At 47.5% G+C, this 27,180-nt stretch overlaps 11 protein-coding genes across 11 annotated transcripts; 7 read left to right on the top strand and 4 right to left on the bottom strand.

Annotated features, from left to right (window-relative positions):
* Positions 1-881: 881 nt before the first annotated feature.
* On the top strand, positions 882-2,995 carry BDV38DRAFT_286145 (uncharacterized protein; the record flags this gene model as incomplete). The annotated part of the gene is made up of 2 exons (XM_032060614.1): positions 882-1,432; positions 1,672-2,995. 2 exons carry the CDS (start codon positions 882-884, stop codon positions 2,993-2,995), a joined length of 1,875 nt encoding a protein of 624 aa, XP_031910183.1.
* A 39-nt stretch (positions 2,996-3,034) lies between these two features.
* On the top strand, positions 3,035-3,592 carry BDV38DRAFT_286144 (uncharacterized protein; the record flags this gene model as incomplete). Its single annotated transcript, XM_032060613.1, has 1 exon — positions 3,035-3,592. One exon carries the CDS (start codon positions 3,035-3,037, stop codon positions 3,590-3,592), a length of 558 nt encoding a protein of 185 aa, XP_031910182.1.
* A 1,274-nt stretch (positions 3,593-4,866) lies between these two features.
* Positions 4,867-6,371, bottom strand: BDV38DRAFT_166946 (FG-GAP repeat domain-containing protein). The gene has a single exon (XM_032051893.1). It carries the CDS (start codon positions 6,080-6,082, stop codon positions 5,156-5,158), a length of 927 nt encoding a protein of 308 aa, XP_031910181.1. The 5' UTR covers positions 6,083-6,371; the 3' UTR covers positions 4,867-5,155.
* On the bottom strand, positions 6,372-8,917 carry BDV38DRAFT_166945 (TFIIB-type zinc finger domain-containing protein). Its single transcript, XM_032051892.1, has 8 exons — positions 8,624-8,917; positions 8,433-8,523; positions 8,268-8,377; positions 7,961-8,208; positions 7,797-7,902; positions 7,604-7,742; positions 7,163-7,549; positions 6,372-7,107 (listed from the first exon to the last, which is right to left on the bottom strand). The coding sequence occupies exons 1-8, from the start codon at positions 8,726-8,728 to the stop codon at positions 6,662-6,664; spliced, it is 1,632 nt and encodes a 543-aa protein (XP_031910180.1). The 5' UTR covers positions 8,729-8,917; the 3' UTR covers positions 6,372-6,661.
* A 152-nt stretch (positions 8,918-9,069) lies between these two features.
* On the bottom strand, positions 9,070-10,342 carry BDV38DRAFT_256193 (Eukaryotic translation initiation factor eIF-5A). Its single transcript, XM_032055501.1, has 4 exons — positions 10,178-10,342; positions 9,745-10,002; positions 9,551-9,683; positions 9,070-9,498 (listed from the first exon to the last, which is right to left on the bottom strand). The coding sequence occupies exons 1-4, from the start codon at positions 10,193-10,195 to the stop codon at positions 9,434-9,436; spliced, it is 474 nt and encodes a 157-aa protein (XP_031910179.1). The 5' UTR covers positions 10,196-10,342; the 3' UTR covers positions 9,070-9,433.
* On the top strand, positions 10,343-13,146 carry BDV38DRAFT_256186 (putative GARP complex subunit (Sac2)). Its single transcript, XM_032055500.1, has 4 exons — positions 10,343-11,920; positions 11,972-12,756; positions 12,806-12,841; positions 12,896-13,146. Exons 1-4 carry the CDS (start codon positions 10,747-10,749, stop codon positions 12,935-12,937), a joined length of 2,037 nt encoding a protein of 678 aa, XP_031910178.1. The 5' UTR covers positions 10,343-10,746; the 3' UTR covers positions 12,938-13,146.
* Positions 13,147-13,269: 123 nt separating this feature from the next.
* On the top strand, positions 13,270-14,863 carry BDV38DRAFT_256185 (NAD(P)/FAD-dependent oxidoreductase). Its single transcript, XM_032055499.1, has 3 exons — positions 13,270-13,438; positions 13,506-13,631; positions 13,722-14,863. The coding sequence occupies exons 1-3, from the start codon at positions 13,340-13,342 to the stop codon at positions 14,715-14,717; spliced, it is 1,221 nt and encodes a 406-aa protein (XP_031910177.1). The 5' UTR covers positions 13,270-13,339; the 3' UTR covers positions 14,718-14,863.
* Positions 14,864-15,155: 292 nt separating this feature from the next.
* BDV38DRAFT_166870 (uncharacterized protein) lies at positions 15,156-16,171 on the top strand. The gene has a single exon (XM_032051891.1). The coding sequence runs from the start codon at positions 15,380-15,382 to the stop codon at positions 15,995-15,997; it is 618 nt and encodes a 205-aa protein (XP_031910176.1). The 5' UTR covers positions 15,156-15,379; the 3' UTR covers positions 15,998-16,171.
* Positions 16,172-16,404: 233 nt separating this feature from the next.
* Positions 16,405-19,317, bottom strand: BDV38DRAFT_286137 (FTFMHR domain-containing protein; the record flags this gene model as incomplete). Its single annotated transcript, XM_032060612.1, has 7 exons — positions 16,405-17,446; positions 17,496-17,620; positions 17,671-17,721; positions 17,771-17,893; positions 17,954-19,031; positions 19,134-19,188; positions 19,242-19,317. 7 exons carry the CDS (start codon positions 19,315-19,317, stop codon positions 16,405-16,407), a joined length of 2,550 nt encoding a protein of 849 aa, XP_031910175.1.
* A 1,941-nt stretch (positions 19,318-21,258) lies between these two features.
* BDV38DRAFT_256180 (class I SAM-dependent methyltransferase) lies at positions 21,259-23,249 on the top strand. The gene is made up of 8 exons (XM_032055498.1): positions 21,259-21,558; positions 21,608-21,651; positions 21,721-21,782; positions 21,911-21,957; positions 22,013-22,170; positions 22,230-22,286; positions 22,371-22,725; positions 22,780-23,249. Exons 1-8 carry the CDS (start codon positions 21,490-21,492, stop codon positions 23,083-23,085), a joined length of 1,098 nt encoding a protein of 365 aa, XP_031910174.1. The 5' UTR covers positions 21,259-21,489; the 3' UTR covers positions 23,086-23,249.
* A 495-nt stretch (positions 23,250-23,744) lies between these two features.
* BDV38DRAFT_256169 (3-oxoacid CoA-transferase) lies at positions 23,745-25,644 on the top strand. Its single transcript, XM_032055497.1, has 5 exons — positions 23,745-24,155; positions 24,215-24,409; positions 24,463-24,849; positions 24,904-25,248; positions 25,306-25,644. The coding sequence occupies exons 1-5, from the start codon at positions 23,894-23,896 to the stop codon at positions 25,629-25,631; spliced, it is 1,515 nt and encodes a 504-aa protein (XP_031910173.1). The 5' UTR covers positions 23,745-23,893; the 3' UTR covers positions 25,632-25,644.
* Positions 25,645-27,180: the final 1,536 nt, after the last annotated feature.

The following is a 27,180-nucleotide window of genomic DNA, read 5'->3' as shown; positions in this document are numbered from 1 at the left end:
TGGTAAGTAAAATGAGCCATTCTCTTGCTGCCAGTTATCTTGTAGAAGGTGAGGTCAGTTTCTTACCGAGTATATTCTTGGGCAAGTTCTATAATTGACCGTTCCTTTCAAAAATCAAAGCTGCTAAGAGAGGTGAGTTCTTCCTGCCCATGCTAAAGACTTTACAAGAATAGTTTAACCTCTTGAGTTATCCTACACGAAGCCCAGAGATAATCTATATCCAGGAATTGACTTAGGATCCAGACATAAGTGATCAGAGAGCAAATTGTACATCCTTGTAGGTTGTGCATATGCAAGTATCCTGTGAAATAGACCAATAGAAGTTGTCATACTGTCCTATTTGAGTGGTCTAGATTGATCTAGTAGACGAAGGCAAATGGTACACCGAATGGGTGCATACATATACGCCGCAATGATACCTGGATAGGTATTGATAGTTCATCCAACATAAGTGTGTTACTCATGTAGGGAGGTTGACAAGCAGATAATGTTCCTGAAAGTGTCATAAGTATTCATAAGACTCATGCGCCACTGAGTCTGGTGCGACTGGATCCTACAAAATGAAGGCATTATATGAAATTTGACCGGGCAACCCCCATGATACGATATTGGGAATATCACCCCACCATGACCGTGCAGCCTTAGTGTCCCACGACTTACCCCTCCAACTTGTCGAGTTGGGTAAGCGACTGGCTGGCGCCTCCTATGCAGGGATATCGCTTCTTCTCATACCACACGCTATTGTTCTCCACACCAGGCGGCTATTTTAATTAACCATTTCGCATTTCAACCAGACGCGCTGGATTTTGACTGTCCCCTTCACTCATAACTCTTTCTTCTCTTTTCTTTTCTTTTCGTTCTGAAAATAAAAATACATCAGAATGCGCCCAAAGGACCGCAGCGAATTTAGCATCGCCATTATCTGTGCACTCACAATCGAGGCGAATGCCGTGATAGGGCTGTTTGATGAATTCTATGATCGATACGGTGACCAGTACGGCAAACATCCCAGAGACGCCGCCGCCTATACAGTGGGAAGAATAGGCAAACACAATGTTGTCCTATGCCATATGCCCGAAATGGGGAAAGCAAGTGCAGCAAGTGTGGCGGCAAGTATGAAGTTCACCTACACTGAAGTCAGTCTCGCATTGGTTGTAGGGGTCTGTGGGGGAGTCCCTCTGCTGTCGTCCAGCAATACCCCGATTTTTCTAGGCGATGTCATTATCAGCAATGCGGTTGTCCGATATGATTATGGTAGGCAGTACCCAGATGGGTTCAGGCGAAAGAAACGCATCACCGATACCTTAGGAAGGCCAAGTCAAGAAATCCGGACTCTGCTTAGTCAATTGGAAACCAGAATGGCACACAGTAACTTCCAGGATGAGCCAACTATGCTTGATCCGGGCTTTTACATTCTGCTAAGCATAGTGAAGTATGGGTGCAAAGCCAAAGAACCCTCACTGGATGATTCCTTTTGACAGAAATTTACAATTTGTTGGGCGTCAGAATGAGATGGCGGAGCTAGAAAAGTTGATCTTTGAAAGGCAAGGCCCTGGCAAGATCGCTATTAGCGGATTGGGGGGTTGGAAAGACTCATATTGCATTGGAGCTAGCTTATCGTGTTCGAGAAAGAGATGCTGAGTGCTCCGTTTTCTAGATCCCATGCACTAGCCCTGAAATTGTTGAGCAGACGTATATTAACATCGCTCAGATGCTTGGGATACAAGATGTTAAGCCGGCAGAAGCAAAAGAGCAAGTCAAGGACCATCTTAGTCATAAGAGTGCTCTTAAATGGCTTCTTATTTTTGACAACGCAGATGATATGAATATGTGGACCAAGGGCAGCAATAGTGCTCCAGCACTTAAGGACCTTATGCCTCGAACTGAGCAAGGTCGAATGATCTTTACTACTCGCAATAGACAGCTGGCTGTAAAGCTGGCCCCCACTGAAATCTCGATCTCCAAGGTAGACGAAGAGACTGGTATAAAGATGCTACAAATGGCATTGCCTGGGGGAGACTTGTCCGATGACCGCGGAACCGCCGTTGCCCTTTTGAGTCAGCTGACTTTCCTGCCCTTAGCAATCATGCAAGCGGCAGCATTCGTCAAGGAGAACAGCATTAGCCTCGGTGACTACCTAACTCTGCTACAGGAGCAGGAACCAGAGGTGGTAGAGCTCCTGAGTGAGGATTTTGAGACAGAAGGGCGTTATCAGGATGTTCCAAACCCAGTAGCAACTACCTGGTTAGTCTCATTTCAACAAATCCAACAGATTGATCAACTGGCTGCTGAATATCTCTCATTCATGGCTTGCGTCAACCCACGAAATATACCACAGTCCCTTCTGCCACCAGCAAAGTCCAAGATACAAATGGTCAAAGTTCTAGGGCTTCTCAGTGCCTATTCATTTATTTCTGACCAAGCTAAGCATAATCCTCTTAACCTTCATCGACTTGTATATTTAGCGACTCGCAGCTGGATGAGGAGAAACCAGCAATTCACCCTGTTTATACGCAAAACAGCAGAAAGGCTAACCGAAGCTTTCCCCAACGATGACCACACTGATCGGAATCTGTGGCGGGCGTATTTACCCCATGCATTATCCCTATTAGAAGAGGATGAGTTTAAAGGTCAACAAGAACAATACATAGACTTGCTTGAAAAAGTTGGGGACTGTCTAGTCAGTGATGGGAGATACAGTGAGGCAGAAGCGTTGTTTTGCGACGCCAGGGGCATACGGCAGAGGCGAAATGGGAAAGCACACCTTTCAACTCTGGTCAGTATGAGCAAATTAGCATCGGTTTACAGCTGTCAAGGTCGATTCACGGAAGCGGAAGCGCTCAATATTGAAGTGTTAGAGACCAGAAACCAGATACTAGGTCCAGAACACCGTGACACTCTGACAACTATGAGCCATCTAGCAGGAGTCTACTACGAGAAAGGACACCACAAACAAGCAGAAACGCTTAGACTTCAGGTCCTGGAAACCACATGAAAGGTACTAGGCCCAGAGCACCCTGATACTCTGTCTAGTATGGTACATTTAGGAAATCTCTTCCACATCCAAGGGAAGTTAAAAGAGGCAGAAGAGCTCATTCTTCAAATCCTAGAGCACCAGAAGAAAGTGCTGGGTCCTGAGCATCCCTTTACTCTGACCAGTATACATAACCTGGCATTGACGTATTTCAGCCAAGCAAAATGGCAACAGGCAGAAGAGTTGAGGACGCAGGTACTAGAGAGTCAGAAGAAGATATTAGGGCCAGAGAATCCCATCACCATTACCAGCATGGTGAATCTTGCTTACATCCGGCACTACACAGGTAGAAAACATGATGCTATCAGCTTGATGACTAAGTGCGTCCGCCTTCGTGAGAAATACCTGGGTCCCAAACATCCTGATACTTTGAACGCGAAGGATGTGCTTGATCAATGGGGAGGAGAAGAAGAAGAAGAAGAAGAAAGCGGAGACTGGTATCAAGCTTCCGACGAATCTCCACAAACGTCAAAACAAGTGGAAAACGATTCATCAGATCAAGAGCTAACTGTGCTGTTGCCGGCTAGCTCCCTTAGCTGTCGAAATAATGACGAATGATGCCAAAATCCGAGGGCTAGAAAGGATTCACGAGAATTGAGCTTGAAGTGATGACCAGAGATATGTTTCACAGCTAATAGAGTTGGTTACAATGTAGTCGCCATGATCTTCATCAGGATCTAGGTTGGTTGTTATAATTGGTATAAATCGGATTCGAATTGATCCATCGGGTAAACCTTCTACCGCACGTGATTTCTCATCCAACCCCAGAGTCAAAATCCATGCCATTCTAAACACAATGATCAGCTCACCATTGTGCACTAAGCTACTGCACATCAAACATTTAAATTTACCTGAAGAACCCCTGTGAGATGGCTCCCCCAAACAAAGCTGGGAAAGCATCCCGCATTACAATCGCTTGCAACGCCTGTCGTTTCCGGAAGCAAAAGGTACGACCCACGTTGGTTCTAATTCCACTATGGGCCATAGAGCTAAGGTATCATGTAGTGTAGTGGCAAAAAGTAAGATTCAGTTCTTAGCCACGGCCATGTTGTACCATGTTGGAGCTAATTCTTATCAAGGCCGGTGTGTACGCAATGCCTCCAGCACAATCGAGTGTGCGACTGGCCCGAGCAGCTAAAACGGTTTGTCTGCGGCCCAGTCCTAATGTTCTGGCGTAGAGGACTCACGTTCCTTCAGTGGCCCCGCGAAGGGATACATAGAGTCCCTAGAGCACCGTCTACATGAAACAGAAACCGTGCTGCTAAAAGTGCTCTCTCGGATCTCGGACGCTCAGTTGTCCTCCAGTATAAACCAGGATAGGCAGCATAGAACCAGGAGGAGTATTGGAGACTTGTTATACTCCCCATACCCCCGACTGGGGAAACGAGGAGCAGAGTACTGGAAGAGATTCCCTCTGGATACTGCTCACAGTGTTCGCGAATGGCAGTATGATTGTCTAAGCCACCGGAGGCCTTCCGCAGCCAACCAAGGCTTGGGCCCGTCGACACCTGGCTCTTCTGATAATAATACCACTCTTCTGTCATCAGGGGCCGGGCTTATTGAGGAAAGAATTCTTGGGTCTAATGAACAACACGAGCCGTCCGAATACCAATCTTCGGACATATCTGGAACATCAGTGCCTGGCGACCGACGTGAAGAAAACAATAGATCATTATCTCCGGATTCTGCTAGTCCGTCGACGCGTAATATCACCATGGGACCAAGAGAACCGCGCTTAGGGAAGTCCGCTCGATCAATCCAGAACGATGTAAGGCCTCAGGCGATGGGTTATATGGCCCAGCCCCAACTCGAGGTTGCGGAAGAGCTCAGTCGCATACCACAGGAACCAAATATTTGGAGCGGAGCTCCCTCAGTAGACTTTCAACGACAGTTTCTTTGGTAGTCTAGAGCTTGAGTGTACGATTCTGCAGCGATATTGGAGTTACGGTGACAGCATAATGTTATGGCTGATATGTTGGTGGCTATTAAGGGTCCAAATTCAACTTTAAACTTAATTGATCGATTCAAAACAAAGGATTTAATACTATAGTAGCAAACCCCGTGCCAAACAGCCCCCACATCAAATGATACTATCAACTGGCTACACATCCAACGTGTAGACTATGATTTTCCCGACGCCACATGAACCTCAACGCTGCCGGTTCCAGTGTTCTGCGTCTTGATATACACTAGATCAAGGACGCCATCATGATTAAAGTCACTCAGTTCCCAGAACCCACTGTTCTCCGGATAGAAGGTTGTGCCGACCTCCTGGACGCGAGTGTTATAAGTCGACGAGCCTGACGCAACATGCACCTCAACCTTTCCAGTTCCCGTATTCTGAGTCTTGATGTAAGCTAGATCCAGTTTTCCATCGCGATCGAAGTCGACCATCTGCCAGACACCGTTATCCTCTGGATAGAACGTCGTTCCAACATCCTGAATCCGTGTTTGGTAATTCGATGCCCCCGACGCCACGTGGACTTCAACCTTCCCAGTACCGGTATTGCGAGTCTTGATGTAAATTAGATCCAGCTTTCCATCATGGTCGAAGTCTGCCATCTGCCAGACTCCATTCTCCTCTGGGTAGAAAGTGGTTCCTGTTTGCAAGATACGAGTCTGATAGTTGGATGACGCGGACGCAATGTGTACCTCCACCCTACCGGTTCCGGTATTTCTGGTCTTAATGTAAACAAGATCAGGTCTGCCGTCACCGTCTGCATCGATCAATTGCCAAGTTCCGTTATCCTCGGAGACAAATGTTGTTCCGACTTCAAGGGTGCGAGTCCTGAATCCGGATGAACCCGAGGCGATGTGGACTTCTACCCTCCCAGTTCCGGTGTTGGTGGTTTTGATGTAGGTCAGGTCTTCGGTGGGATTGCTGGGGATCATTTGCCATGGGCCATATGGATCTGGAGCACCGAAGGTACTGCCGGTCTCAAGAATGCGAGTCTGATAAGGAACCGCGTGAGCTGGGTTCGCGAGAATAATAAAAGGGAAAAGAATGCAGAGGGAAGAAAGGACGTTGTGTAGTCGGAAGGTCTCCATTGTTTCGCTTTATCTACAACACTGGGAGTTGTAGTTCTCAGTCCAAAGTCATGTTCATCTTTTTATACCCCTTTCTTGGTACTTTGTCACATCGTATGATGGTCCATATTCCCAGCGTCTAGATCAATGTTCTTGACAAAACGCCATCGGATGTCTAGATTCTTCTTTGCAGCTCGTATCTGCATGCATGTCTCTTCACAGTACAGGAACTGGTTCCTCGCTAGTGCGAAAAATAAGTAAGCATGACAATAAGCATAATGTGTTTCCGACATGTGATTAGAGGATGCCACAATAATTGTAATTTGTCAGGCTGTCGGAGGCGAATCGCTTCATATTCCCCGTTGCTCTTCGGGCTAGAATGCTTACCCCAACGTCGTATTGCAGGTGTCCTTCATGAGTTACTCATGTTCCACCAGGATAATGACTTGCTCGAGTAGATTAAAACCCTCCCTTGACCAGTTATCTGAACTTGTCATGCGGCCGTATGGCGTTCTGCTGATTACAATTTTATAGTGACATTGAGAGCATCGAACGAGATAAAATAACAGGGAAATTATACCCAATAAAGAGGGTTTAATATCAAGAACTGTCATCCGAATCGGTCATATCCTGTTCACCCATGTCATCAGAGCTATCGAATTTCGCAAACTCCATGCCGGAAGCATCTCCATAGAGCTCAATACGTCTCTGGTCTTCCAGCCATCGCATAATCTTATATTCTGCTTGGGAGACAGCTCGTACGAGGGTGGTTAATGATACTCCGACCACCTTTGCTGCCGTTTCGTAGAAGGGTCGCGCATTCTCGGGTAAATCAGACTCCATTTTATACCGCACATACGATGACCCTGGTCGAGGGATATCCGAGCGCTTCTCCGTGATAACTTTCCGAGGCTTGAGTTGTTGTGTAACTGTTCGCAGCATTGAACCTACAGCTTCCTCGTCATCTTCATCTGGCGGACCGGCTACTTCTTGAGAATCCGTGCCGGTTGGCCCCACGGGGAATAAATCGCTTAGTGGATTTGACACTTTTCTCGAGGGTTAGCGACACGAATAAAATAATTTCTCTCAATACCGTCATACCTTTGCTATTGTCGAGCCAGCTGTTCTCGTACCAATTCATGTACTCATCCAGTTGACTCGGTGACATGTTAAACACATCACGCTCATTCACTAGGACTTCATTACCTTTGCCAATTCTGCCCCGAGCGGTTTCTCGGCTATCGAAATGCCTCTGGGCCTGAGCCCAGAGCTTCCAATCGATGACTTGCGTGGCGGGTTCCTTTGCGGAGATAGGGTATCTTTTAAGGTCGTCGAAAGGAAAAAGTAACTTGGTAGATATGACGATGAGAGTGATCAACTGGATTTCAGGTAGGTCATGGGGTCTACTTCTGCTGGCAAGGTCTTTCGGGAATTCGAAGGAAAAACCTAGAAGATCCTGCAGTTTCTTCACGGCGGAGTAGATGTCAACTAAGCAATACGTTAGTATAGGGGTAGATCACCCGAACTGCGATGGCTTCTTACTTGGAAGAGCTAGTCTCCTAATATAATGATATAGCATCGGCGGCATATTTAGAGCTGGAAAGTGCACGCCAAACTTGCGGCGATAGAGAAGTGAAAGTTGCAATACGGCCTTATGGAGATGCTCCGCTTTCAGCAACCTCTAAGAGACGATCAGCAAATGATCCTTTAGAATCTAAAGGACAGGAGCGCCGACCGTGGTCTCGATGATCGAGAGATACTCCTGAGGTAATTTATCTCTCATTTCACGAGGGATTGAGCGTGTTATGCGAATATAAGGGATATCACCGTACATGATCATCCTGGAGCGCGAGAAGTCAGATCGTAATCACCATCCGATACTCATCCGAGGGGATTTACCGGTGAAAGTCTCCAATACCGACCGGAAGGCGCATTAAGAAAGCTCCCAGGTAGCAGAGGCTGACAGAGTCCACGAGTCGAGGCCATTGCAGATGTTTCCCTCCAAACTTAACGATATCTGGCTCCTCCTCCTGCTGTTCCGCGGTGAGCTGTGAGCTGAAGAACTCTATCTCATCACCTTCGGAGGGATCCTGTATCTTGTTCGAGAAGGTTTCCAGACGAAGCGCCCACAAGTCACGGACGACATGCTGTACCTTCATCGTCAGCCGACAAAGCATTGGGTAAGATTGAACCAATGAGGGCGCACCTCGAGTTGCGCCGGAAAACCACGGCTTTGCACCAAAGCGTGGCACTGCTTCCAGAGGATCAACTGATACACCTGCAGAAAGAGGCTGTAAGCCTGTCGGCCACGATACGCTGACAGGAATAAATTAGCACCTGATGGGAGTCCAGCCGGATTAGCAACGCTTACTCTTTGCACCCTTTTCGGACACTTCCTTCTTCACCCGATTCGTCTTGCCTTGCGTCCCAAAGTCGTCAGGCTCTTCTTCCACTTGCCGGCCCTTGTTGTATTTTGTCAGCATGGCTCCTTCCCTTCCCTTCCCTTTCTTCCCCTCGGTATGCTGAGCGGGCGGGCGAGGCTAAGGTGGGCTACGAGCATACCTCTTGCTGATGACCCCGGCGGCAGAACCAGAGCCCATTATCGAGATAATACCGAGTTTCACGGCACCCTTCCTGCCCGCAGACCCCTCGGGTAGTATACTCCATGGAGGGCACAGGTGTTCTTCATTCTTAATTTATTAAGGTATGGGGTATAGAGGCCATGGGCCTTTTCCCTGTGGCGTGGGGTAGGTGGTTGGTTGCGTGCTGAATTTCCGCGGGTAGTAAGAAAGATGTGAGTTGTTTATGAAATTTTTCCTTTCCTTTCCCCATCCCATTTAATAAATCTTCTCAAACATACACTCCTATTTATCTCCTCCCGAAAATTTACCCGACGTAATATCGGTAACTGGCCTTCCAGAATATATTGGTTCAAGGAACCGCCGTTACATACATACATACATATATATATATACTAGTCTCTGGTCGAGAACGGACTTCTTTTGGTCTTTCGTTCGCTTCGATCTTTATCAAAGCGTACCCTACTAAGTAATGACTCTACGAGGAGATGGTACCAGTTAAAAGCAAAGCAAATCTCTTGTGTATTAGGAAGAGCCACTGAATTTTTTTGGAATTCGTCAAAATATCGTGAAAGATGGACTCAGACTGGTTCGCGTCATGCGAAAGCACGCTTTGCGCTGCCAACTAAACGCAACCTTCTCCAAGGTCAAGTGGCCAATATAAGAGCCGGGTCGGATCTCGCCCAAAACGTAACATACTTCATAATCGAAGGGGCAAACTTAAAGGGTGACCATAGAACGCACAAGGGCCAATGGAGCACAAAAGAGTCCACGACTATTAAAAAAAAATTCATTATTTGGGGGCTTCCTTGCAGTCGATGGCACACTCCTCGCCCATGGAGGTGAGAACGATGACGTCTCAAGCTTCGTTAGCAACGGTCTGACGGTGAGCATTGTGTTGAATACTTACTGACGTCCTTCTCCTCCTCCTTGAACATCTTCTTGATCCGGCTACCGAGATCACCCTCGGGGACCTTGACGTCGTCCTTGGTATCACCATTCTCGGTCATCAGGGACAGGAAATCATCGTCGGTGATATCAAGCTATGCAAGATCAGCAAAAACCTATCCCTGCCAGACAGACATCAACTTTCGATCTACTTACAAGCTGGTATTCCGTGCGCTTGACGTTGGGAACTTCCATGTTGTGGGTGGAGGGGGACAGATCTTCAAGCTTCTTGCCGGTGAAGATGTCGAGAGCGACCAGGTGAACCTTGGCGTGGCCGTGCTTTCCGGTCTTGGAGGTGGACATATCGACAATCTTGCAAGGGCGGCCCTTGATGACAACGTGACCGTTCTTCCTCAATGCAGAGCACTGCATGGGGAAGGTGAGAGAGGCACCGGCATCGGCGCTATCGAAAGTCTGTATACAAAGAAAGTAGCGTCAGTTAAAATTGCAGTGAAATGGGCACGAGATACGCAGACGTCTTTGCGTGCAAGAACGAGGGGAAGGGGGTCATGGTGCGGGGCTCAAAATGGGCAACAGCGCAGGTACATCAAAATCAGGTGGAGAAAAGTGTAGAGGAGCGATCACGTACGTGCTCTTCGTCAGCCATGGTGAAGGTTTTGGTTGGAGTGAATGACAAGGGGAAAGTATAGATGCAAGCGGGAGAGAGACAGAGAGGAGGAAGAAAATTGAGTCGGAGGAGAGAGGGGAAGAGGGAGAAAAATTAGAAGGTTAAAAGAGACGAAGAGAGAAATGGACGAAAACCGCCGAATTAAAAAAAAGTATTTTGTTGTGGCGGGGTGTTGATGTCGCTAGACCGCAACAGGCTTAGTTTCGGATGTGCTGTATTTCTGGTCTGTTTCGATCGCCGTAGCGTCTCGAACTCCTGTCAGTGTATCCGTTTATTGGTGAGCTTCCGAGAGGTACCTTACGGATGTTCAACGGAACTCTCCTGAACAAGGGAGTTTATACCAACCTCAATTGTTTCTTCCCTTCCTTTCTTCTCCCACGTGCGTACCTTCCCGCGGAAGCTCATATTTGATTTTGAACTGTGTTGTTCTCTCCTTGCCACGAGCGGTTTGATTACTATCGAGACGGCCTTAATGAGGCCAGTGGACCACTGCTCCATACCGGAACGCCTCTCTGGGCTGGTCTTTCACCATGTGGCTTGACCGCATGTCCGGTCATTCGACCCCCTCAGGACCTCAGATTGACAGTCGCAGCAATTCCCCCCTTCCTCGACGGTCCACTTCTCGTCTGTCTCCCTATGCGCAGAATAGTCGTCCTCAGCCTAGTCGACCTGGCTCGTCATTGTCCAACTTACTTACTCCTAGCGACTCTACTACTTCTCTTTCCGCCACTCAGCGTGCCGACGACACGGCCGTGAAACAATTTCCTGCGAAGGCTCGGCCATCTAACGTGGCGGATCCACTTGATGTGCTAAATGATATTATTGGAACGCGGAACGAAAAGCTAGCGGGAGCAGAATCGCCTGTCCTATCTTCTACACTTGAAGTAAAACCGTCGCAGTTGGTGGCGGAAATCGACTTTGGAGATCTCAGCCTCGAGGAGTTTGTCACGAAACCCGTTGAGCCGAGGAGGGCTACAAATAGCGACGTTGGCGCGCAAACAATCCAGCAGTTCGAGAAGGAAAGAGATAAATTTCAGGATCTACATTCGGCTATCACAGGTTGTGACGATGTTTCTAAGTCGGTAGAGAAGTATCTGAATGACTTTCAGACTGAACTCGGTGCAGTTTCGGCGGAGATAGAGACTCTGCAGACTCGATCCATACAGTTGAATGCAATGTTGGCGAATCGACGCAATGTAGAACAACTTCTGGGGCCCGCTGTGGAGGAAATCTCCATCTCGCCAAAAGCTGTCCGACTAATTGTAGAGGGGCCGATCGATGAAACTTGGGTCAAAGCGCTGAACGAGATCGAGAGCCGGGCAGCCACTATAGAAGCCAAAGTTTCTAGCCCTAGTAGCGCCAAGTCGGTCGAGGATGTTCGCCCACTTCTGAGCGATATCAAGAAAAAAGCAGTTGAAAGGATCCGGGACTATTTGGTCTCACAGATCAGAGCCTTGCGATCCCCAAATATCAACGCCCAGATTATCCAACAGCAGCGCTTGGTGAAATTCAAGGATTTGTATAGCTACCTGTGCAAAGCACATTCAACCCTTGCAGGGGAGATTACACAGGCTTATATCAACACGATGCGGTGGTATTATCTATCTCATTTTACCCGCTATCTTCAAGCGCTTGAAAAGATCAAAGTGTACCCTAGCGATCGGAATGAAGTGCTAGGAGGAGATCCCTCGGCTCCAAAATCAGGTGAGTTCTCTATTTCTTCTCGCTGCGCTACGGAATCTAACTTCGCTATAGGAAATTTCGTCCCTGGTGGGCGGGCTGGTCCCGCGGCGCATGACCCATTCTCGCTCGGAAGGAGAATTGAAATCTTGCGAACTGGCCATCATATGGCCATATCTTCATATGTAGCAGAGGAGGACACTTCTTTCCATGGCATCGAGGTCCCCTTCAGGAACTTCAACCTGGCCTTGATGGACAATGTCTCTGCTGAATACTCTTTTATGACGGAGATGTTCTCCACCTTATCCTTCCAGCAGATATCCCGCAAAGCCACTGAAATATTCGACCCAGTCTTTGCTCTCGGTCAAGGATTGACCAAGCAGTTAGTCGAACACACGACCGACTCTCTAGGAGTTCTGATTTGCGTACGATTGAATCAGCAGGCCGCCTTTGAACTCCAACGTCGGAAAGTGCCCGTTGCTGACGCGTACATCAATGGTATAAACATGCGGCTCTGGCCTAGGTTCCAGGTGATCATGGACCTCCACTGCGAGTCTTTAAAGCGGGTAGCTTCGCACACGGGCCGAAGTGCTGTATCCGCCCTATCTCTGGCTGGTGGGGATGACTTGAACCAATCCTCAGCGCCCCACTTCCTTACGCAGAGGTTCGGTCAGTTGTTACATGGCATTTTGGTGCTGAGTAGTGAAGCCGGAGACGACGAGCCGGTGTCTAATAGCTTGTTGCGGTTAGCAACCGAGTTTGACAACCTTTTGGCGAAACTGAGCCGGATTGGCGGCGACGCGAAAAGACGCGAAAGATTCCTATTTAATAATTATTCTTTGATTTTGACTATCATCAGCGTATGTTAGTTGCCCACTCTGGGAAGCGCTTTCACTGACGTTCAGGCAGGATACCCATGGCAAGTTAGCAACCGAACAGAAACGGGTAAGTGGTATATTCGTTGCCCTCGACCCAAGCAGTTAGACTAATGGTATCTAGCATTTGGACGACATGTTGAAGAATGTTGGAAAGCGTGGTTAGACTCTTAAGACTATAGTTTGAAGTGTGCTCAGAGGATATATAAGAGCATAGGATACTATTGACATAGAACGTACAAATCACTTCAACCTCTTCATCGAGATACCATAGATATTATTACACAGGTGCTCTAGTAAATAATTAGCGTGTCGAAGAATGACAGACTCTCGACTTTCCCTCTACTAGTGCATGTATCAATACAGTGATTGTTGAGGTCGCCTGAACCTTTACCCAATCGAGAAACACCCAAACAACAACTTTTCTTATCGCCGGACTCTTATCGCCGGTCGGCATTGCGCCCACGTGGGGAATTGCGCCATCGACAACGCATTCCCCCTACTACCTGAACAAAGACGTGATCAATGGTCGCCCTAGATTAAATCTAACTCCATATTCCGAGAGAACATGGCTACGCGCGCAAGTATCTCTATTTCGAGGAAACTCCTCCATCCGCGGCGCAACTTCTCCAGCACGCGAACAGCCACGGCAGATGTCACACATGCGGTAAACACCTTTCCTTGACCCTTGCCAGCGCATTTTACAAAAAGCAACCGCTCATTCACACAAAAAGGTCATTGGTGCGGGAGTGGTTGGTCTCGCAGTAGCCCGGGAACTGGCATCGAGAGAGGGCACATCAACGATTCTTCTGGAGAGACACGATGCGCCAGGCACAGAGACTAGTAGTCGCAATTCGGAGGTGAGTAGTACTAGTACACCCCCATCCGATCGGGCATCGTCGCATTGAATCAACGCATTAATTGTACTTGGTCCCTTCTGTTACATACAGGTCATCCATGCCGGGTTATACTACGGAGTCGATACCTTGAAGACCAAGCTTTGCATCAAAGGAAAAGAGATGATATACGATCTATGCGCGCGGAACGGCCTCCCTCACCGCAACACCAAGAAATGGATCGTAGCGCAAACAGAAGAGCAATGGGCTGCAGCGTTAAAGACCCACGAGCACGCAAAGAGGATAGGCGTACCGACACGGCTCATCGGTCGCGCAGAGGCTCAAGCCCTCGAGCCGGAGGTCCAGGCTCTCGCGGGCATCGTCGAGAGTCCGACTACGGGCATTGTGGACAGCCACTCTCTGATGACCTATCTGCAGGGCGACTTCGAGGACCGCGGCGGCGACTGTGCGTTTCTCACAAATGTAACGGGGATCGAGGCATTGAATGGAGGCAAGAACGGATACCGGATCACGGCTGTGACGAGCGACGGTACAGAGACGTCTATTACCGCTGAGACGCTGGTCAACAGCGCCGGGAACTACGCTTGCCATATCAATAACATGATCCTCCCACCCGAACGACACCGTACCCCATACTACGCCAAGGGAACGTACTTCTCGTACGCGGCGTCGTTCCCGAAAACCTCCGTGCTGGTCTATCCAGTCACGCTGCCCGGCCTCGGCGGCCTGGGCACCCATCTAACTCTAGACCTCGGCGGCCGCCTACGATTCGGCCCCGACGTGGAATGGGTCGACGATCCGAATGACCTCGTGCCCAGTCCCGCCCGGCTGCAGCAGGCCCTTCCGGAGATCAAGGCTTATTTACCCAACGTGGACCCCGAGGCAATCAGTCTGGACTACTGTGGGATCCGACCCAAGCTGGGACGCGGTGGGGCCGTGAACACAGGTAAAGGGTTCCAGGATTTCATCATCCAGGAAGAGGAAGGCTTCCCTGGGTTCATTAACCTGCTAGGAATTGAGAGTCCGGGGTTGACGAGTTCGTTGGCAATCGGGGAAATGGTGGAGGGCCTTCTGTATGGAAGGAAATGATCGTCCCACCCGCATGGCATAAGGGGAAGGATTTAAAAATTACTCACCATGTATAATTATATACCCGCTGTACATACTGCATGCATATGCATATGCAGAACATAGACAGACTTACATTGGTTTTGAAAATCATATTATTCTTCAAGAATCTTAAATTTCTACAGCCCTAACAATAAATTCCAAGTTCCTCCCAAGAGTTCTACGCAAGGAACACGAACGAATATATTCTAATTTCCTTCGCAGAGAATTTGACGAAAGACAGTTACTCATCACTCCACCTTAATAAGCTTGTCAAGATGCTTAATTGGTAGCCAAGCGGCAAAGCAAATTCGCCATCCAGCCTCGGGTTACGTCAACACTTTTACCATTTCTGTGAGTGATTTTCTAACGTCGCCCAACCATTGTCCTGAGATTGTCGTTTGGAATTGGAGTGGTTGGTTCTGGACCAGGTTCGAGCTGGGTTCGATTCGTACAATGGGTATATATATTCTCAAGATGTAGTCGCCACGCCACCACTGGTCCTATGTACCTATCTATCTACATTCATTTTACATAATAAAACATCCCTCTCTCTCATTTTTTTTTTATTAAACTTGATCCTCCATATTTCAGAGTCCCTCCTTTAGAGCCCGAGCGTTTTATATATTTCGAATCACAGAACAATGCCACATTCAACCCAAGCATCGGATCATCATGTATCAAAACACTCCTACCGTCGTCAACCCTACTCTCAACCCTCGTCATCCAAGAAGTCCAAAACTCAACCAAAATCTAAACAGCCCAATACATACAACAGATGTTGGGATTGGATTGTTACAAATGGTAACTGCCACTACGCCAAGAACCGTTCAACATTCCGAAACTACCGACGAGCGCCGGGTAAGATCGGCGGCTCACGGGTCCTCGGTGTAGGGAGCGTCGAATTGCGTGTTCGACGACGTTCGGGAGATGGTGAGATCAACACACTTGTGCTAGATAATGTGCTACATATGCCGAACGCGCGATGCAATGGTCTGAGTCTGCCAAAATACCGTGAAACACACCCGTTAACGGGGGTAGATGGTGAAGGTGACCGTGTTGAAGCGCGGAGTGACGATGGATCGGAGCCGGAGTGGTATGCAGAAGGGTACCATGGTCTATCAAGAGTTGTGCTTGCGGGTGAGCCACAAGGAGATTCATATTTGAGCGACGATGAACATTATATGCTTTCTGTGATGGCTTCAAACGAGGAGATGGACAAACTTTGGCAGAGGGTTGCGAATCGGAGTTGGGTGGCCTAGGTGGTTGTGGTGCCAAGTGATACGAGATAACGGTTTATATTTTCCTTGCTCTTCAGCATATATTTGATCCTGTGATGTGAAGATATTATTGGCTTGTGGTCATTGGCGTAGCACTGAGAGGTTTTCATGTGTATTCCACCCGTATGTTGTCGCATGTAATATTCCCGTTCGAATTTTGTATTCGACGCAGGACTGATAAGAGTCCTGATCTGGGAGAGACGACTCGTCGAAATATGTAGAGCGTGATCCTACGTGGAAATCTAGTTCCACCTCAGGCTTCCACGCCGCCATTCCACACCCTCGTGGTTCAGCACTCGAAGCTGCTCCCAGACCCCTTTCACAGGCCGCTTGGAGCATCGGAAGAATCATTGTGCGATAATATTCAACTATGACCGGGCTTAGTAGGCTCAATCCATGTCCATCAGGACGTCGCTCATAATGTAGAGCACGTGGGAAAATTTGCGAACGCTCCACTTCCCAGTATCCTTCAACAGGCCCGCATAGTCCAGCAAAATGCGTCGCGCCGAGTGATAGCCATTCTGAAAAGGGAGCCCACGGAAATACACGGTGCCCCCGTTTCGAATGAAATTTACCGCTGCCTCATCCGATTCTGTATACGAGTGAGCCCCATTCGGCTCCATAAAGCTGGTGAACCCCTCGCCACACAGACTATTCCAATCTATATCATCCAGGATGTCGATTGGCGTACCTCCAGCCTGTGGCTCAGTGCTACTGGGCACCATGTATATGTACAACCCCAAGACGAGAGCTGCGGAAAAAAGCGAGAAAACTGAATGAAACGTAATGTGATCCGATGCTTTGCGATTGATCATAATTTTGTACACATGGGCTGCGTGTAGACAAGCCCTCCGGGCGGCTGGTGTTTGCGACCAAGCAGCAATATTGTCCAGGGCCTTCCGCGCTGGACCTGGACCTGCACGCCCCGCAGCCAGTTCAAAGATTTGGATATCTGCTGTGAGGTTCATACACATGTTGTGCCACAAGATACTAGCGTTCGGATCCGTGCAGCGTAGGATGTACCCATTCTTGCTAGCTATCTGGAGTTGGAGGCTTGAGAGACATCTGGCTCGGCCATCCATAGCATAGGTGTGACATGGAGCGAATGGGTAATTTGCGCGATTGGAGAGGAGGCGGTGATACGCATCTGAAAGCCTAAGCTGTACCATCGATAATACTGCATGCAAGCCAAAATTGTCGATATGGCTGTCCAGTGGTGCGATCTCCACATTTTCTGATGGAGACAGCACAGTGGGCATTAACATGCATTGGCCCTCATGAATTAATTGTACCCACTGCGTTGAATTCTTGGCTTCGAAAAGAACTTCACTACATGGTAGGATGAGCTGAATAATATCGGAGACGATGATGGGGCTCGTTGATAGGAAGGATGATAGCCAGGCATCTAGAACGAGCAATGCAATAATTAACCTGTGCGGTCAGTGTGGGCCTCCGCTTCCAATTATGTCAGATAACGAACCGTTTAACAGATTCTACTTTGCTCCAAGCTTTCCATCTTAGAACATTGTCTGTAATATTTTCGAACATACTTTTGTCAAGCAATTGACCTTCGGTAGCCGAAAATAAACCGTGCCTTTGGGCGACCTTTACTATTGAGTTAGCGTAAAAAGGTATGGATGGTATTCTCGATTTACCGATATGAGGTTAACATAGAGCATCTGGCTTTTCTCGATATGGCCCTTCTCCTACATGCTAATCAGTAATCAGGAACCCCTCGGTGGAGACATTACGTACCCCGGTCAGAGCAGCTAGATTAAGAAAAAGAGCAGCAGCAGCAAATGCCGACATAGTGTTGCCCGGGCTTCCAGTGTCAACGGAACACATGGCCAGCTCAGCTGTGAGTTTCTCCAGGACGAACTGGTAGAGAAGTAAATCAGTAATCAATAGCCTGCGGGGTTTCTCTAGAGTGCGTCTTACAGTGAAGTTCTTAGAGACGAAGGAAGCTGTACCCTGCGTTCCTAGGAAAGCCATTCCAATTAGACACATGACATAGAGCACCGAAGGACTAGTGTTTTTAGCGGAAAAGGTTGGGAGATGGATAAAGGGTACAAGCGGATGAAAGTTGCGAAAGTATAGGTCAAGTGCGATATCTAAGATTTCAGCGGGAGGAAATTGGGCGAGAGCGATCAGTGCCGAGTCGTAAGCTGGAGGAGCGTGGGAAGTACGATATTGTTGGCTGTAAAGTCGCATGTATCCATACGTAGCATGAAGGTGTCTTCTGCAATCCTCATCAAGACCATACCTTGACTTCTGTAGCAAGACAGGTGGACTGCTTGGCGATTGCCCAAGGTGCGTCGCAAAAATATTATCCATGCTGCCGTATGCCACGTCCCGCCAGATACTATTGATGAGGCGCCCAGTGCTATTCGACGGACCTAGCCAACAGTTCTGAACTTTGGCAAATCTGTCATTTGGAATAGTTGCACCGGCTTTCGTATGCCCTGTATCAGTGGAGGGGTGGTCATGTCGTTGAGGACGCTGTGACATGGAAGCCCCCACATTCTCCTCAATCAGGCCGATATTCGAGTCATGTCCAAAGTCCAAGGAACCAGGATATGAAGTTGCGTCAGAAGGATTTAACCACAGCTGGAGCGATTCGTTTGGCACGGGATCAAGGACAGGCCCTCTATAGGATGGTTGATATACCGTTGGTTCCCCGAAATACGTTTGTTGGTCAACCACGAGTATTGAGTTGGCATCAGGCTCGGTGCGTGCATGCTGAGACGAGACGTCCGCCAAAAAGTCTAGTGATGATGCGAGACCTGCTGCCGCCGTAATGGGCATTTCGCGAGGCTCTACCTCCTGCGCTTGGATTGAATTGGAATAAACGCCGGTGTCCACATTAGGAAAGAATTGTTGGCCATTCTCAGGGATATTGGACGGTTGAAAATGGCAGTCCTGGGCAGATGATGTGGAGGGCTGTTGTTTGAGTGCCTTGGTGGTCGTGTGCGCAGCTGGACCATTATGGCCCTTAGCATGACGGCTTAGAACATCGCTGGAGTTTGTAAGTCACAGTCGCTTACCCGTCGAATGCAACCTGTGTGTGTGCAGGCTATCCAATGTTTAAAGAATGCGTATCGCGTTAGAAGCTGCATACCTTCGAGAGAACCGTTTGTGGCAGACATTGCATTCGTACGGCTTTTCTTTGGTGTCTGTGATATATTAGAGACCATTCTGAAGAAATATCTAGGCAAGGTTGACTGACGGGACCGTTCATGGCGCTTGAAATGCTCTGTCTTTTTGAAGCGACGGTCACAAATGTTGCACTTCTTTATGACCATGATGAAGCTCGCGGAGCTGCAAGGACAGGTAGTGAATTAGGGTCTCAGACCGCGAGAGCATTGCACTCAGTCAAAAGTAGTCAAGATAGGAAAACAGGAGTAGACACATTTGAAGTGTAGAAGAAGAAGAAGAAGAAGAAGCAGAGGGGGAAAAAATGAATGGGGATATGCGGAATGGGGGGAATCATTTGGGTTTGTAACCTCAGCTACTAGTAACAATACCTACTTTTAGTAAGTTAATACATACATACATTACTGCCCACAGCCAATGGCAGGCTATCATATCTGTAATCAATGGTATGTACTATTGCTGACAATCAGTGCAGGCAAATCGACTGCAGTTCTCCCATATCTTTCTCTGCAATGTACTAGTATTCATCAAGATCTATGTTCATTATGATTGTTGTACGCAATATGGGTGTTGCTGCAGTGACCGCTGGGATACTGTAGTAGTCTTCTCCGTACATAAATACTACATAAATGCATACAGCCACCTGCAGGTGTGGTGCCCCATTCTAATACCCCGCGGGGAAGCTAGATAAATGTGCGGTACTATCCTCTATACTAAGTAGTGCTTGGTTATCAACACCACGACCAGAAGCAATTACAGGTACTGTAAAGAGTCACCTCTGGGGATCTCAGTAGTGACTGACTTAAGTTTCCCATTGGTTAAGTATTCAGGTATATTGACTGTATTCAGCCTTGATAAATTACAGTCTTCTTGGCGGCAAGCGGGGGAAATGTCGGCATTTGCGGAGCCATTCAATTGCCGATCCTTGTTTCCCGCAGCCCTATTTACTAGTATTATCGTACAGAGTATTTATTATTTACTACCAACTAGTATACTATTAACAGCATCGGTTCGATGTGTACCACCCTTGGGGAATTACCTTAGAATGACTGTGAACTATTGAACAAGCGGATTACGAAGGTGTGTACCCGAATCAGGTGAGATAGGCGAGGGAATCAACGGATTCTCCCGTGATTAAAAGAGATGAGACAAAGAAATAGCTTCTATAAGTGATCGAAGCTGCTATGGTCTACGTGCCTTATCTAGAAAGTCTCAGGCCTAGCAATTAAGATGGGTCATTAGACTCAAATCCATCGACCTCTTAGCTTAAGCTTCCTCATATAGCATCCGAGCATACTCCGTAGGAGCCGCAAGTTGCATTCATGTGGGGCTCGGGACAACTAGGTTAGACTTGTCCCTTAACTATAGCCTTATAAGCTATAGTGGAGATGGGAACTCGATACCATTATGTGAACAACGATGCTTTGCCGTGGTCTAGACAAAAGTTGTGTCATCATACTTGACCTATTACATGGGATACCACCCGCCAAATGCCCTCGGGTAAAGCTTGGGATAAGAATTTATGAGAACGTTCTCAAGTTGGTCAGTGCCATTATTCTGCAAGCTCACCGAAACAACTTCATCACAATGGTCTCCAACATGTCGTATGAGCCCATATAGTTGTCAAACCAACTCACGAACTCTTGGATAACTCACGGAGAAAGGGCTATCGAAAGCAACAAGGCTCGATATTGTACTTTAGATTTTCCTAATGGCCTCGCTGAGACCGCTGGGCAAAAGCTATCTGTCTAGATCGGGATCTTAACGATATAATCGTGTGGCTTTTGCAGATATACTCCAGAGCATGGGCTCTGCTGCGCCAAGATTGATCAGGGGCGCGACAAAAGTACCATAACGACGACCAGTACTACGTTGGGGAAAGTCAATCATTAAGTTTCTACGCTACAGGGTTAACCGTTGACACTAATCCTATTCGTCCAATCAGATTGCCAGATGTAATTAGCTTGATCCCCCGAATGCTACGTTACGCTAAGCACCCAGGCGCAGAATCAGATGGCTCCCTCTCGCATGTTAGATAATGCTCCACTAATCGTAACGCTTAGTGGCTTTTTGCAAATCAAACCTGCACAGGTGGCAGCATAAAGGAAAGAAAAGTGGGCACGATGCCTCTGACACAGGCCATTGATCGGTTTATCATACCATTCGGTCTCTACCCCGGTCCACTGACAGGGATATCTCCTAGACGAAGCCTCGGTAAGGGCAGCTGCTTTAAATCACAACGCTCACCCCGCTGAAAAGAAAGAAGACAAAGAAATGTAAATCACGTCTGCTTCTATGCCCCTTTTTGCTTTGTGGATAAAATGTTCGAAGAATCGTCTCAAAAAGCCCATTATTCGTCAATACTTGGAGCAGATCCTTTACTAATCGATGTACGCTTCCTAATGCAAGTTTTTTACGTGATCGGCTGACATAGCCCAGGACAACTCATCCGGCGTAGAAAAGAATGCTGGAGACGATTACTCGTTAGTTCCCTGTTCAATCCGGTGGATCAATAAACAACAGCAGAGAGCATAACTAACAATGCGCTGTAGAGCTCTTACCTCTGCAAGTGGATTGACCTCTATAAGCGCTAGCATTACCGATTACAGGTATGATCTCCTGATACTTTTTCCGCAACACCTGGATGTTCGTTTAGCTGAAACAAGGCCTTCCAAATCACCAGATATGAGGTACGGGCAAGAAACACTCTAGTCGATGTTTTGAAGCTAATAAAATCCTAACAGAATGGACGTCGCTATCACGCCTATCGTGAAGGAATTTATATAGGGGTAGCTAGCGCATCCCTCAACTTCCCTATTATATTGATTATTAAGTCTCTAGTAGCCGAATGACGAAGCAGAGCAAGACCGCATGGGTCTGGTGCACCATATATACTCTCTGTTGCTGGAAGGAAAGCTCCATCTAGCGCCTCTTAGCGAGAGCCACAAACGTGTTCTCGATCTGGGTACTGGAACCGGCCTTTGGGCCATAGATTTTGCTGAGTAAGGGTGCATAGTTATTGCTCACTTTCTCAAGCGTTAACATATACACCACCTTATAGCGAACACGAAAATGCTCAGGTTATTGGTAACGATTTGAGCCCGATCCAGCCCAAGTGGTATAGTGTCTTTTCCTTTCACTCCACCCCCCTCCCCTCTCTTCGCTACTGTCAAGGAGTGATTCGGGCTTATACTTTTTATAGGGTACCACCAAACTGTCAGTTTGAGATAGACGACTTCGAATCAGACTGGCTGTATAGAACACCATTCGACTATATCCATGCGCGTGAACTGTCCGGGTGTATAGGCAACATCGACAAGCTTTTTCGGCAAGTATTTGACCATACAAGTTCTGGAGGCTACTTTGAGCTCCAAGCCGTCAGCGCCCATTTCTTATCCGACGATGATACTGCTGAAAAGGCTGTCACTGCTCAAGAGTGGATGAAAAAAATCCGCGAGGCTGGTAGAAAATTCGGTAAGCCGTTGGATAACGCTTGTCAATGGAAACAGAAATTGGAAGAAGTTGGTTTTGTGGACGTCACAGAAACGTTACTCAAGGTTAGTAAGCGAACGGTATAGCAATGTACTATTCTAACTCGGCATGGAATACAGATACCCCTTGGTACTTGGCCTAAGGATGCGAGAATGAAAGAACTGGGGAAGGTTGGGTTCGTTGGAGAGTTGCAAGCTATTGAGACTTATACGCCTGCACTTTTTACACGAGTCCTTGGTTGGAGTGAAGAGGAGATGCAAGTAATGATGGACAAGGTTAAGAAGGAGCTTTTTGATCGATCATTGCATCTATATCTTCCAGTCCATATTGTATATGGTCGGAAACCTGGATGCGATAGGGGCGAACCCATGGAGAATGAGGACACGACCTCGTTAATGTTAGAGCAAAGGTTGTACAGTACATAGTCATACAGTCGGTTTGACGTATATACACTCGCTGACTACCTGGCATTTGAATCGATGGCTAAGTAGCATGGCAATCTCAGCCAACAAGACTCAATAAAACTGTAGCTGGTGAGGGGTATTGACAATATCATTCAATATAACGGCTAGAGAAATAGATAGTGAATACGTTGTAAAAAAACCCCCATTGCCGATGTGACTCCCGCTGTCGGAATGGTAACTTACAATCAATACGTGACATTTCCGACCATTACTCTGTATCCGTACCACTTTTATCTAATCGATCTGATCTAGTTCTTAAGATCGGAGACTTTAAAAGTGTTCAAATGGGTTATACCGTTATACTTATAGGTTAAAGTCGGGGCTTAGTGCATAGTGAGAGATTAAAGCCCACACTGACAGCTGAACTAGAACTTGAACTCATCCGATGCAAGGTCCAAAATCGACTCCATTCCCCCGCGGGGATGAGGGTTCTTCCCTCCGCGATACCGTAGTTTGAATACAGTCCCATACGCGGCAGTACCCCAAAGCTCAGCCGGCGGTGGGCCCGGCTTCGGAAGGCGGCAAAGCGGTCTGCGAGGACCGGGCGGATAATCACTTTGTCGGCTTTGTATCTAACCGAAAATGTATGGAGTAGCTGGTTGTTCGACCCTCATGTTGGGGTTGGAGGTGTGGTCGCTGCTCCGTGGCGCTGCCGCCATGGATCTCTTTTTATTGCCTTCTCCTCTTCTTCTTCTTCTTTTCCTTTCCTTTCCTCAGTTCCATACTCACCCGCAGTTTTGAGTCAATTGTCAAAAGGTTGGTCGACACAATGTCGCGACCTTTCCTCTCCATGTTCCGCCCAGTAGGGCGGCGGAACTTCTCCGCCTCAACCTCAAGAAGAGCAATCAATAAGCTATGTGAATCAGCTCAGGAAGCCGTTAAGGACTTGAAGGGTTCCTCTACTCTCCTTGTTGGAGGATTTGGTTTCTCGGGTGTGCCCAATACTTTGATCAACGCTGTGCGTGATCGTCCGGATGTCACTGATTTGACGGTGGTTTCCAACAATGCCGGCATGCCGGGTGCTGGTCTTGGTACGTTGCTAAAGGATAGTGGCTGCGACACCAGCAGGATGACGGCTAATACCTAACAGGACAGTTACTGGAATCTGGACAAATTGGTAAAATGATTGCTTCGTTCATCGGTGAAAACAAGGTCTTTGAAAAAATGTATCTGAATGGTGACCTCGCCTTGGAACTCACTCCCCAGGGTACTATTGCTGAAAAGTGTGCTGCTGGTGCAGCTGGTGTCCCTGCTTTCTATACTCCCGCGGCTTATGGAACAATTGGTTCGTCTTCTCCAACTTCTTTTGCTCGGCCAGACGAGCTGACGTTTAAACAGTGCAAACTGGTGAACTCCCCGTACGTTACAACAAGGATGGCACTGTGGCGGAAACGTCCAAGCCTAAGGAAACCCGCGAGTTTAACGGCAAGAACTACATTCTGGAAGAGGCTATTTTCGGTGACTACGCTCTGGTTAAGGTACACAAGGCCGATAAGCTGGGTAACTGTCAGTTCCGTAAGGCGATGAACAACTTCAACGAGGCCATGGCCAAGAATGCCAAATACACCATTGTTGAAGCGGACCACATTGTCGAAGTCGGAGAGATCGACCCCGAGGATATCCACCTGCAGTCAATCTACGTCAACAAGGTCATTCAGAGCCAGGGTGAAAAGCAGATTGAGAAGCTCACATTCGCCAAGGACCCTAGTGAGATGCTCAAGGCCGGTGAGTTTTTGGGTCTTCTTTTTCAAACAAACCTCATTTCTCACAATCAACTAGGTTCCGGTGAAGCCACCGCCCGTCGTGAGCGTATCGTCAAGCGTGCTGCCAAGGAATTCCGGGACGGAATGTATGTTAACCTGGGTATTGGAATGCCTCTGATCGCTCCTTCGTATCTCCCTGAAGGCGTGGAGGTCGTCCTCCAGGCCGAGAACGGTATTCTGGGACTGGGTGGTTACCCTAAGCCGGGTGAGGAGGACCCTGACCTCATCAACCCCGGTAAAGAGACTGTCACCCTGGCCAATGGTGCTTCTGTGTTCGGCTCTCACGAGAGCTTTGGTATGATTCGCTCTGGACGTATTGATCTTACTATGCTCGGTGCTCTCCAGGTGAGCCAGTACGGAGGTATGTCTTTGACTCTACTCCTGAGTTTTCCTTACACCCTCTAACAACCACCCACAGATCTCGCGAACTTTATGCTTCCTGGTAAGGTGAAGGGTGTCGGTGGCGCCATGGACTTGGTCGCCAACCCTGAGAAGACCAAGGTCGTTGTGACTATGGAGCACGTTGACAAGAAGGGCAACCCCAAGATCTTGTCTGAGTGCTCTTTCCCCCTGACTGGCCCCCGCTGCGTGTGGAAGATCATCACTGATCTGGCCGTCTTTGAAGTCAGCCCCACTGAGGGTCTGACGCTCGCCGAATACGCTGAGGGTGTCTCTGTTGAGGAGATCCGCAGCAAGACTGCCGCTCCTTTCAAGGTTGCGGATGACTTGAAGCCCATGTTGTAATTTTAGATATCCATGCATATATAGAACGTTAAATTGATTCCTGTTTTGTCTACCAAGGTGTTCCAACAGCATGACTTGGCGAGAGATTAATCATTTCCTAATTGTAGCCGTAGTCTCTTTGATGCTGGAAACAATTACTCGGTTTGTATCCGGCATTCTAACTCGTGTCATAACTCATTGTGCATGACCCACTGCGCCTCAATTCCCCACTGGTACCGTACGGCGGACTAAATCGAAGTTCCGGACAATAGAGATTTCTGACCGAAACGGCGAAACCTTGGCGTTTTACATTAAACCACGCACTTATTTAGTATCACTCTTACTCTATAAAATATACTATATATTGTATATTAATACTAAAATTATTAATAAAATAGAAAGTTTATAGTTAATTAAAAATTTTTAATATTAGTAGTAGTGATAGTAGTACTAGACAGTAGGGGATCGATAATAGGCATAGGCAGTAGTAGTAGGCGGTAGTAGTAGGCGGTGGTAGTAGGCGGTGGTAGTGGTAAAGCTAAGCTTAAAGATCCCGCTATCTTAAGATTAATAGTACTAATTTCTAAATTTAAAGACTACAGTATGTAAAGATATAAATTTTTAAAAATAATAAAATATTATAGAAATTATAAATATATTAAAAGCATAATCAATTATTTAAATATTATAGATAGTAGATACTATAGTAATTTTTTTTAGATAGATTAATTTGACTGACTCTGATTAAGATATAGTGCGTTGGTATTAGAAAATTTGGTAATATTTTACATTGTCCGGAACTTCGATTTAGTCCGCCGTATACCGATTACTATAAGTCATTGGTCTCTGGTCACAACTCGAGGCCATGGGTTTTGAACATAAACGTAGTGCAGGCATGAAGCTGTAAAGTTTGACATAAACCTGGTAGTACGGAGAAGCAACCCACTGGAGCTTACGACAGAAGCACGTCCGTCTCACTGCCAACAAACTTTTTCTTGTTATCCGAGGCCTGGTCCTCCTACCAATCAAAGATTTTTTTAGTGCATGTAACATCATGTATGAGTTGCCTTCGTCGTTACTCTGCAGCACCTGACACGCCGATTCACTGACGCTTGGCCCTATAGTTTCTTAATGTTGCTAATTTACAACCTTACGGGGTACAGGGTCTAGACTCACTCTATACGTGAAGATTTCGAAAGCCACGTCTCAAGTGGTCAGAGTTCTTACTTCTCGGAGAGTATAATTGATCGCCTGCAGATGCCCGATTCCCGATGCCCTGAACCCTGAACTAGCACAGCGGCGAGGATGCCCTACTACGACATCATCGGACCCACTCACCCATGAGCGTCAGGTCGTTTCTTTTCCGGAAATCAAGAAGATATTACAAATATGAAGCTATTTGACATGGAATATATCCAATGTGGTGGCGGTATTTAATTTTTTTTTATTTAACTTTGGAATATGCAAGCCTGTTGTTGACTTTCCTAGCCGCTAGACCCTCAAAATCCTGATGTCGCGTGTATCCATCTTGATTGAAGGTTGACTCTCAAAAGCCTCCATAAGTAGTATC

This window comes from Aspergillus pseudotamarii (assembly GCF_009193445.1).
Source record: "Aspergillus pseudotamarii strain CBS 117625 unplaced genomic scaffold BDV38scaffold_57, whole genome shotgun sequence".
Classification (NCBI taxonomy): domain Eukaryota; kingdom Fungi; phylum Ascomycota; class Eurotiomycetes; order Eurotiales; family Aspergillaceae; genus Aspergillus; species Aspergillus pseudotamarii.
This window is presented reverse-complemented; position numbering and strand designations above follow the sequence as displayed.

Excerpts from the sequence above, each read along its gene's own strand:
- BDV38DRAFT_166945 (XM_032051892.1), bottom strand. The coding sequence starts at position 8,728 with ATGGAGTATACTACCCGAGGGGTCTGCGGGCAGGAAGGGTGCCGTGAA. Across the intron at positions 7,903-7,960 it reads GGTATTGGAGACTTTCACCG|GATGATCATGTACGGTGATA; the intron begins GTAAATCCCCTC and ends CTCGCGCTCCAG. Across the intron at positions 7,550-7,603 it reads TAGGAGACTAGCTCTTCCAA|TTGACATCTACTCCGCCGTG; the intron begins GTAAGAAGCCAT and ends CGTATTGCTTAG.
- BDV38DRAFT_166870 (XM_032051891.1), top strand. The coding sequence starts at position 15,380 with ATGCCACATTCAACCCAAGCATCGGATCATCATGTATCAAAACACTCC.
- BDV38DRAFT_256185 (XM_032055499.1), top strand. The coding sequence starts at position 13,340 with ATGGCTACGCGCGCAAGTATCTCTATTTCGAGGAAACTCCTCCATCCG. Across the intron at positions 13,439-13,505 it reads CGGCAGATGTCACACATGCG|GTCATTGGTGCGGGAGTGGT; the intron begins GTAAACACCTTT and ends TCACACAAAAAG. Across the intron at positions 13,632-13,721 it reads CTAGTAGTCGCAATTCGGAG|GTCATCCATGCCGGGTTATA; the intron begins GTGAGTAGTACT and ends TGTTACATACAG.
- BDV38DRAFT_256169 (XM_032055497.1), top strand. The coding sequence starts at position 23,894 with ATGTCGCGACCTTTCCTCTCCATGTTCCGCCCAGTAGGGCGGCGGAAC. Across the intron at positions 24,156-24,214 it reads CATGCCGGGTGCTGGTCTTG|GACAGTTACTGGAATCTGGA; the intron begins GTACGTTGCTAA and ends AATACCTAACAG. Across the intron at positions 25,249-25,305 it reads CCAGGTGAGCCAGTACGGAG|ATCTCGCGAACTTTATGCTT; the intron begins GTATGTCTTTGA and ends AACCACCCACAG.
- BDV38DRAFT_166946 (XM_032051893.1), bottom strand. The coding sequence starts at position 6,082 with ATGGAGACCTTCCGACTACACAACGTCCTTTCTTCCCTCTGCATTCTT.
- BDV38DRAFT_256180 (XM_032055498.1), top strand. The coding sequence starts at position 21,490 with ATGTTCGAAGAATCGTCTCAAAAAGCCCATTATTCGTCAATACTTGGA. Across the intron at positions 21,783-21,910 it reads CATTACCGATTACAGGTATG|AGAATGGACGTCGCTATCAC; the intron begins ATCTCCTGATAC and ends TAAAATCCTAAC. Across the intron at positions 22,287-22,370 it reads AGCCCGATCCAGCCCAAGTG|GGTACCACCAAACTGTCAGT; the intron begins GTATAGTGTCTT and ends TACTTTTTATAG.
- BDV38DRAFT_256186 (XM_032055500.1), top strand. The coding sequence starts at position 10,747 with ATGTGGCTTGACCGCATGTCCGGTCATTCGACCCCCTCAGGACCTCAG. Across the intron at positions 11,921-11,971 it reads TCCCTCGGCTCCAAAATCAG|GAAATTTCGTCCCTGGTGGG; the intron begins GTGAGTTCTCTA and ends ACTTCGCTATAG. Across the intron at positions 12,757-12,805 it reads TGATTTTGACTATCATCAGC|GATACCCATGGCAAGTTAGC; the intron begins GTATGTTAGTTG and ends ACGTTCAGGCAG.
- BDV38DRAFT_256193 (XM_032055501.1), bottom strand. Across the intron at positions 9,684-9,744 it reads AGCGCACGGAATACCAGCTT|CTTGATATCACCGACGATGA; the intron begins GTAAGTAGATCG and ends GATCTTGCATAG. Across the intron at positions 9,499-9,550 it reads GGAGGAGGAGAAGGACGTCA|ACGTCATCGTTCTCACCTCC; the intron begins GTAAGTATTCAA and ends ACGAAGCTTGAG.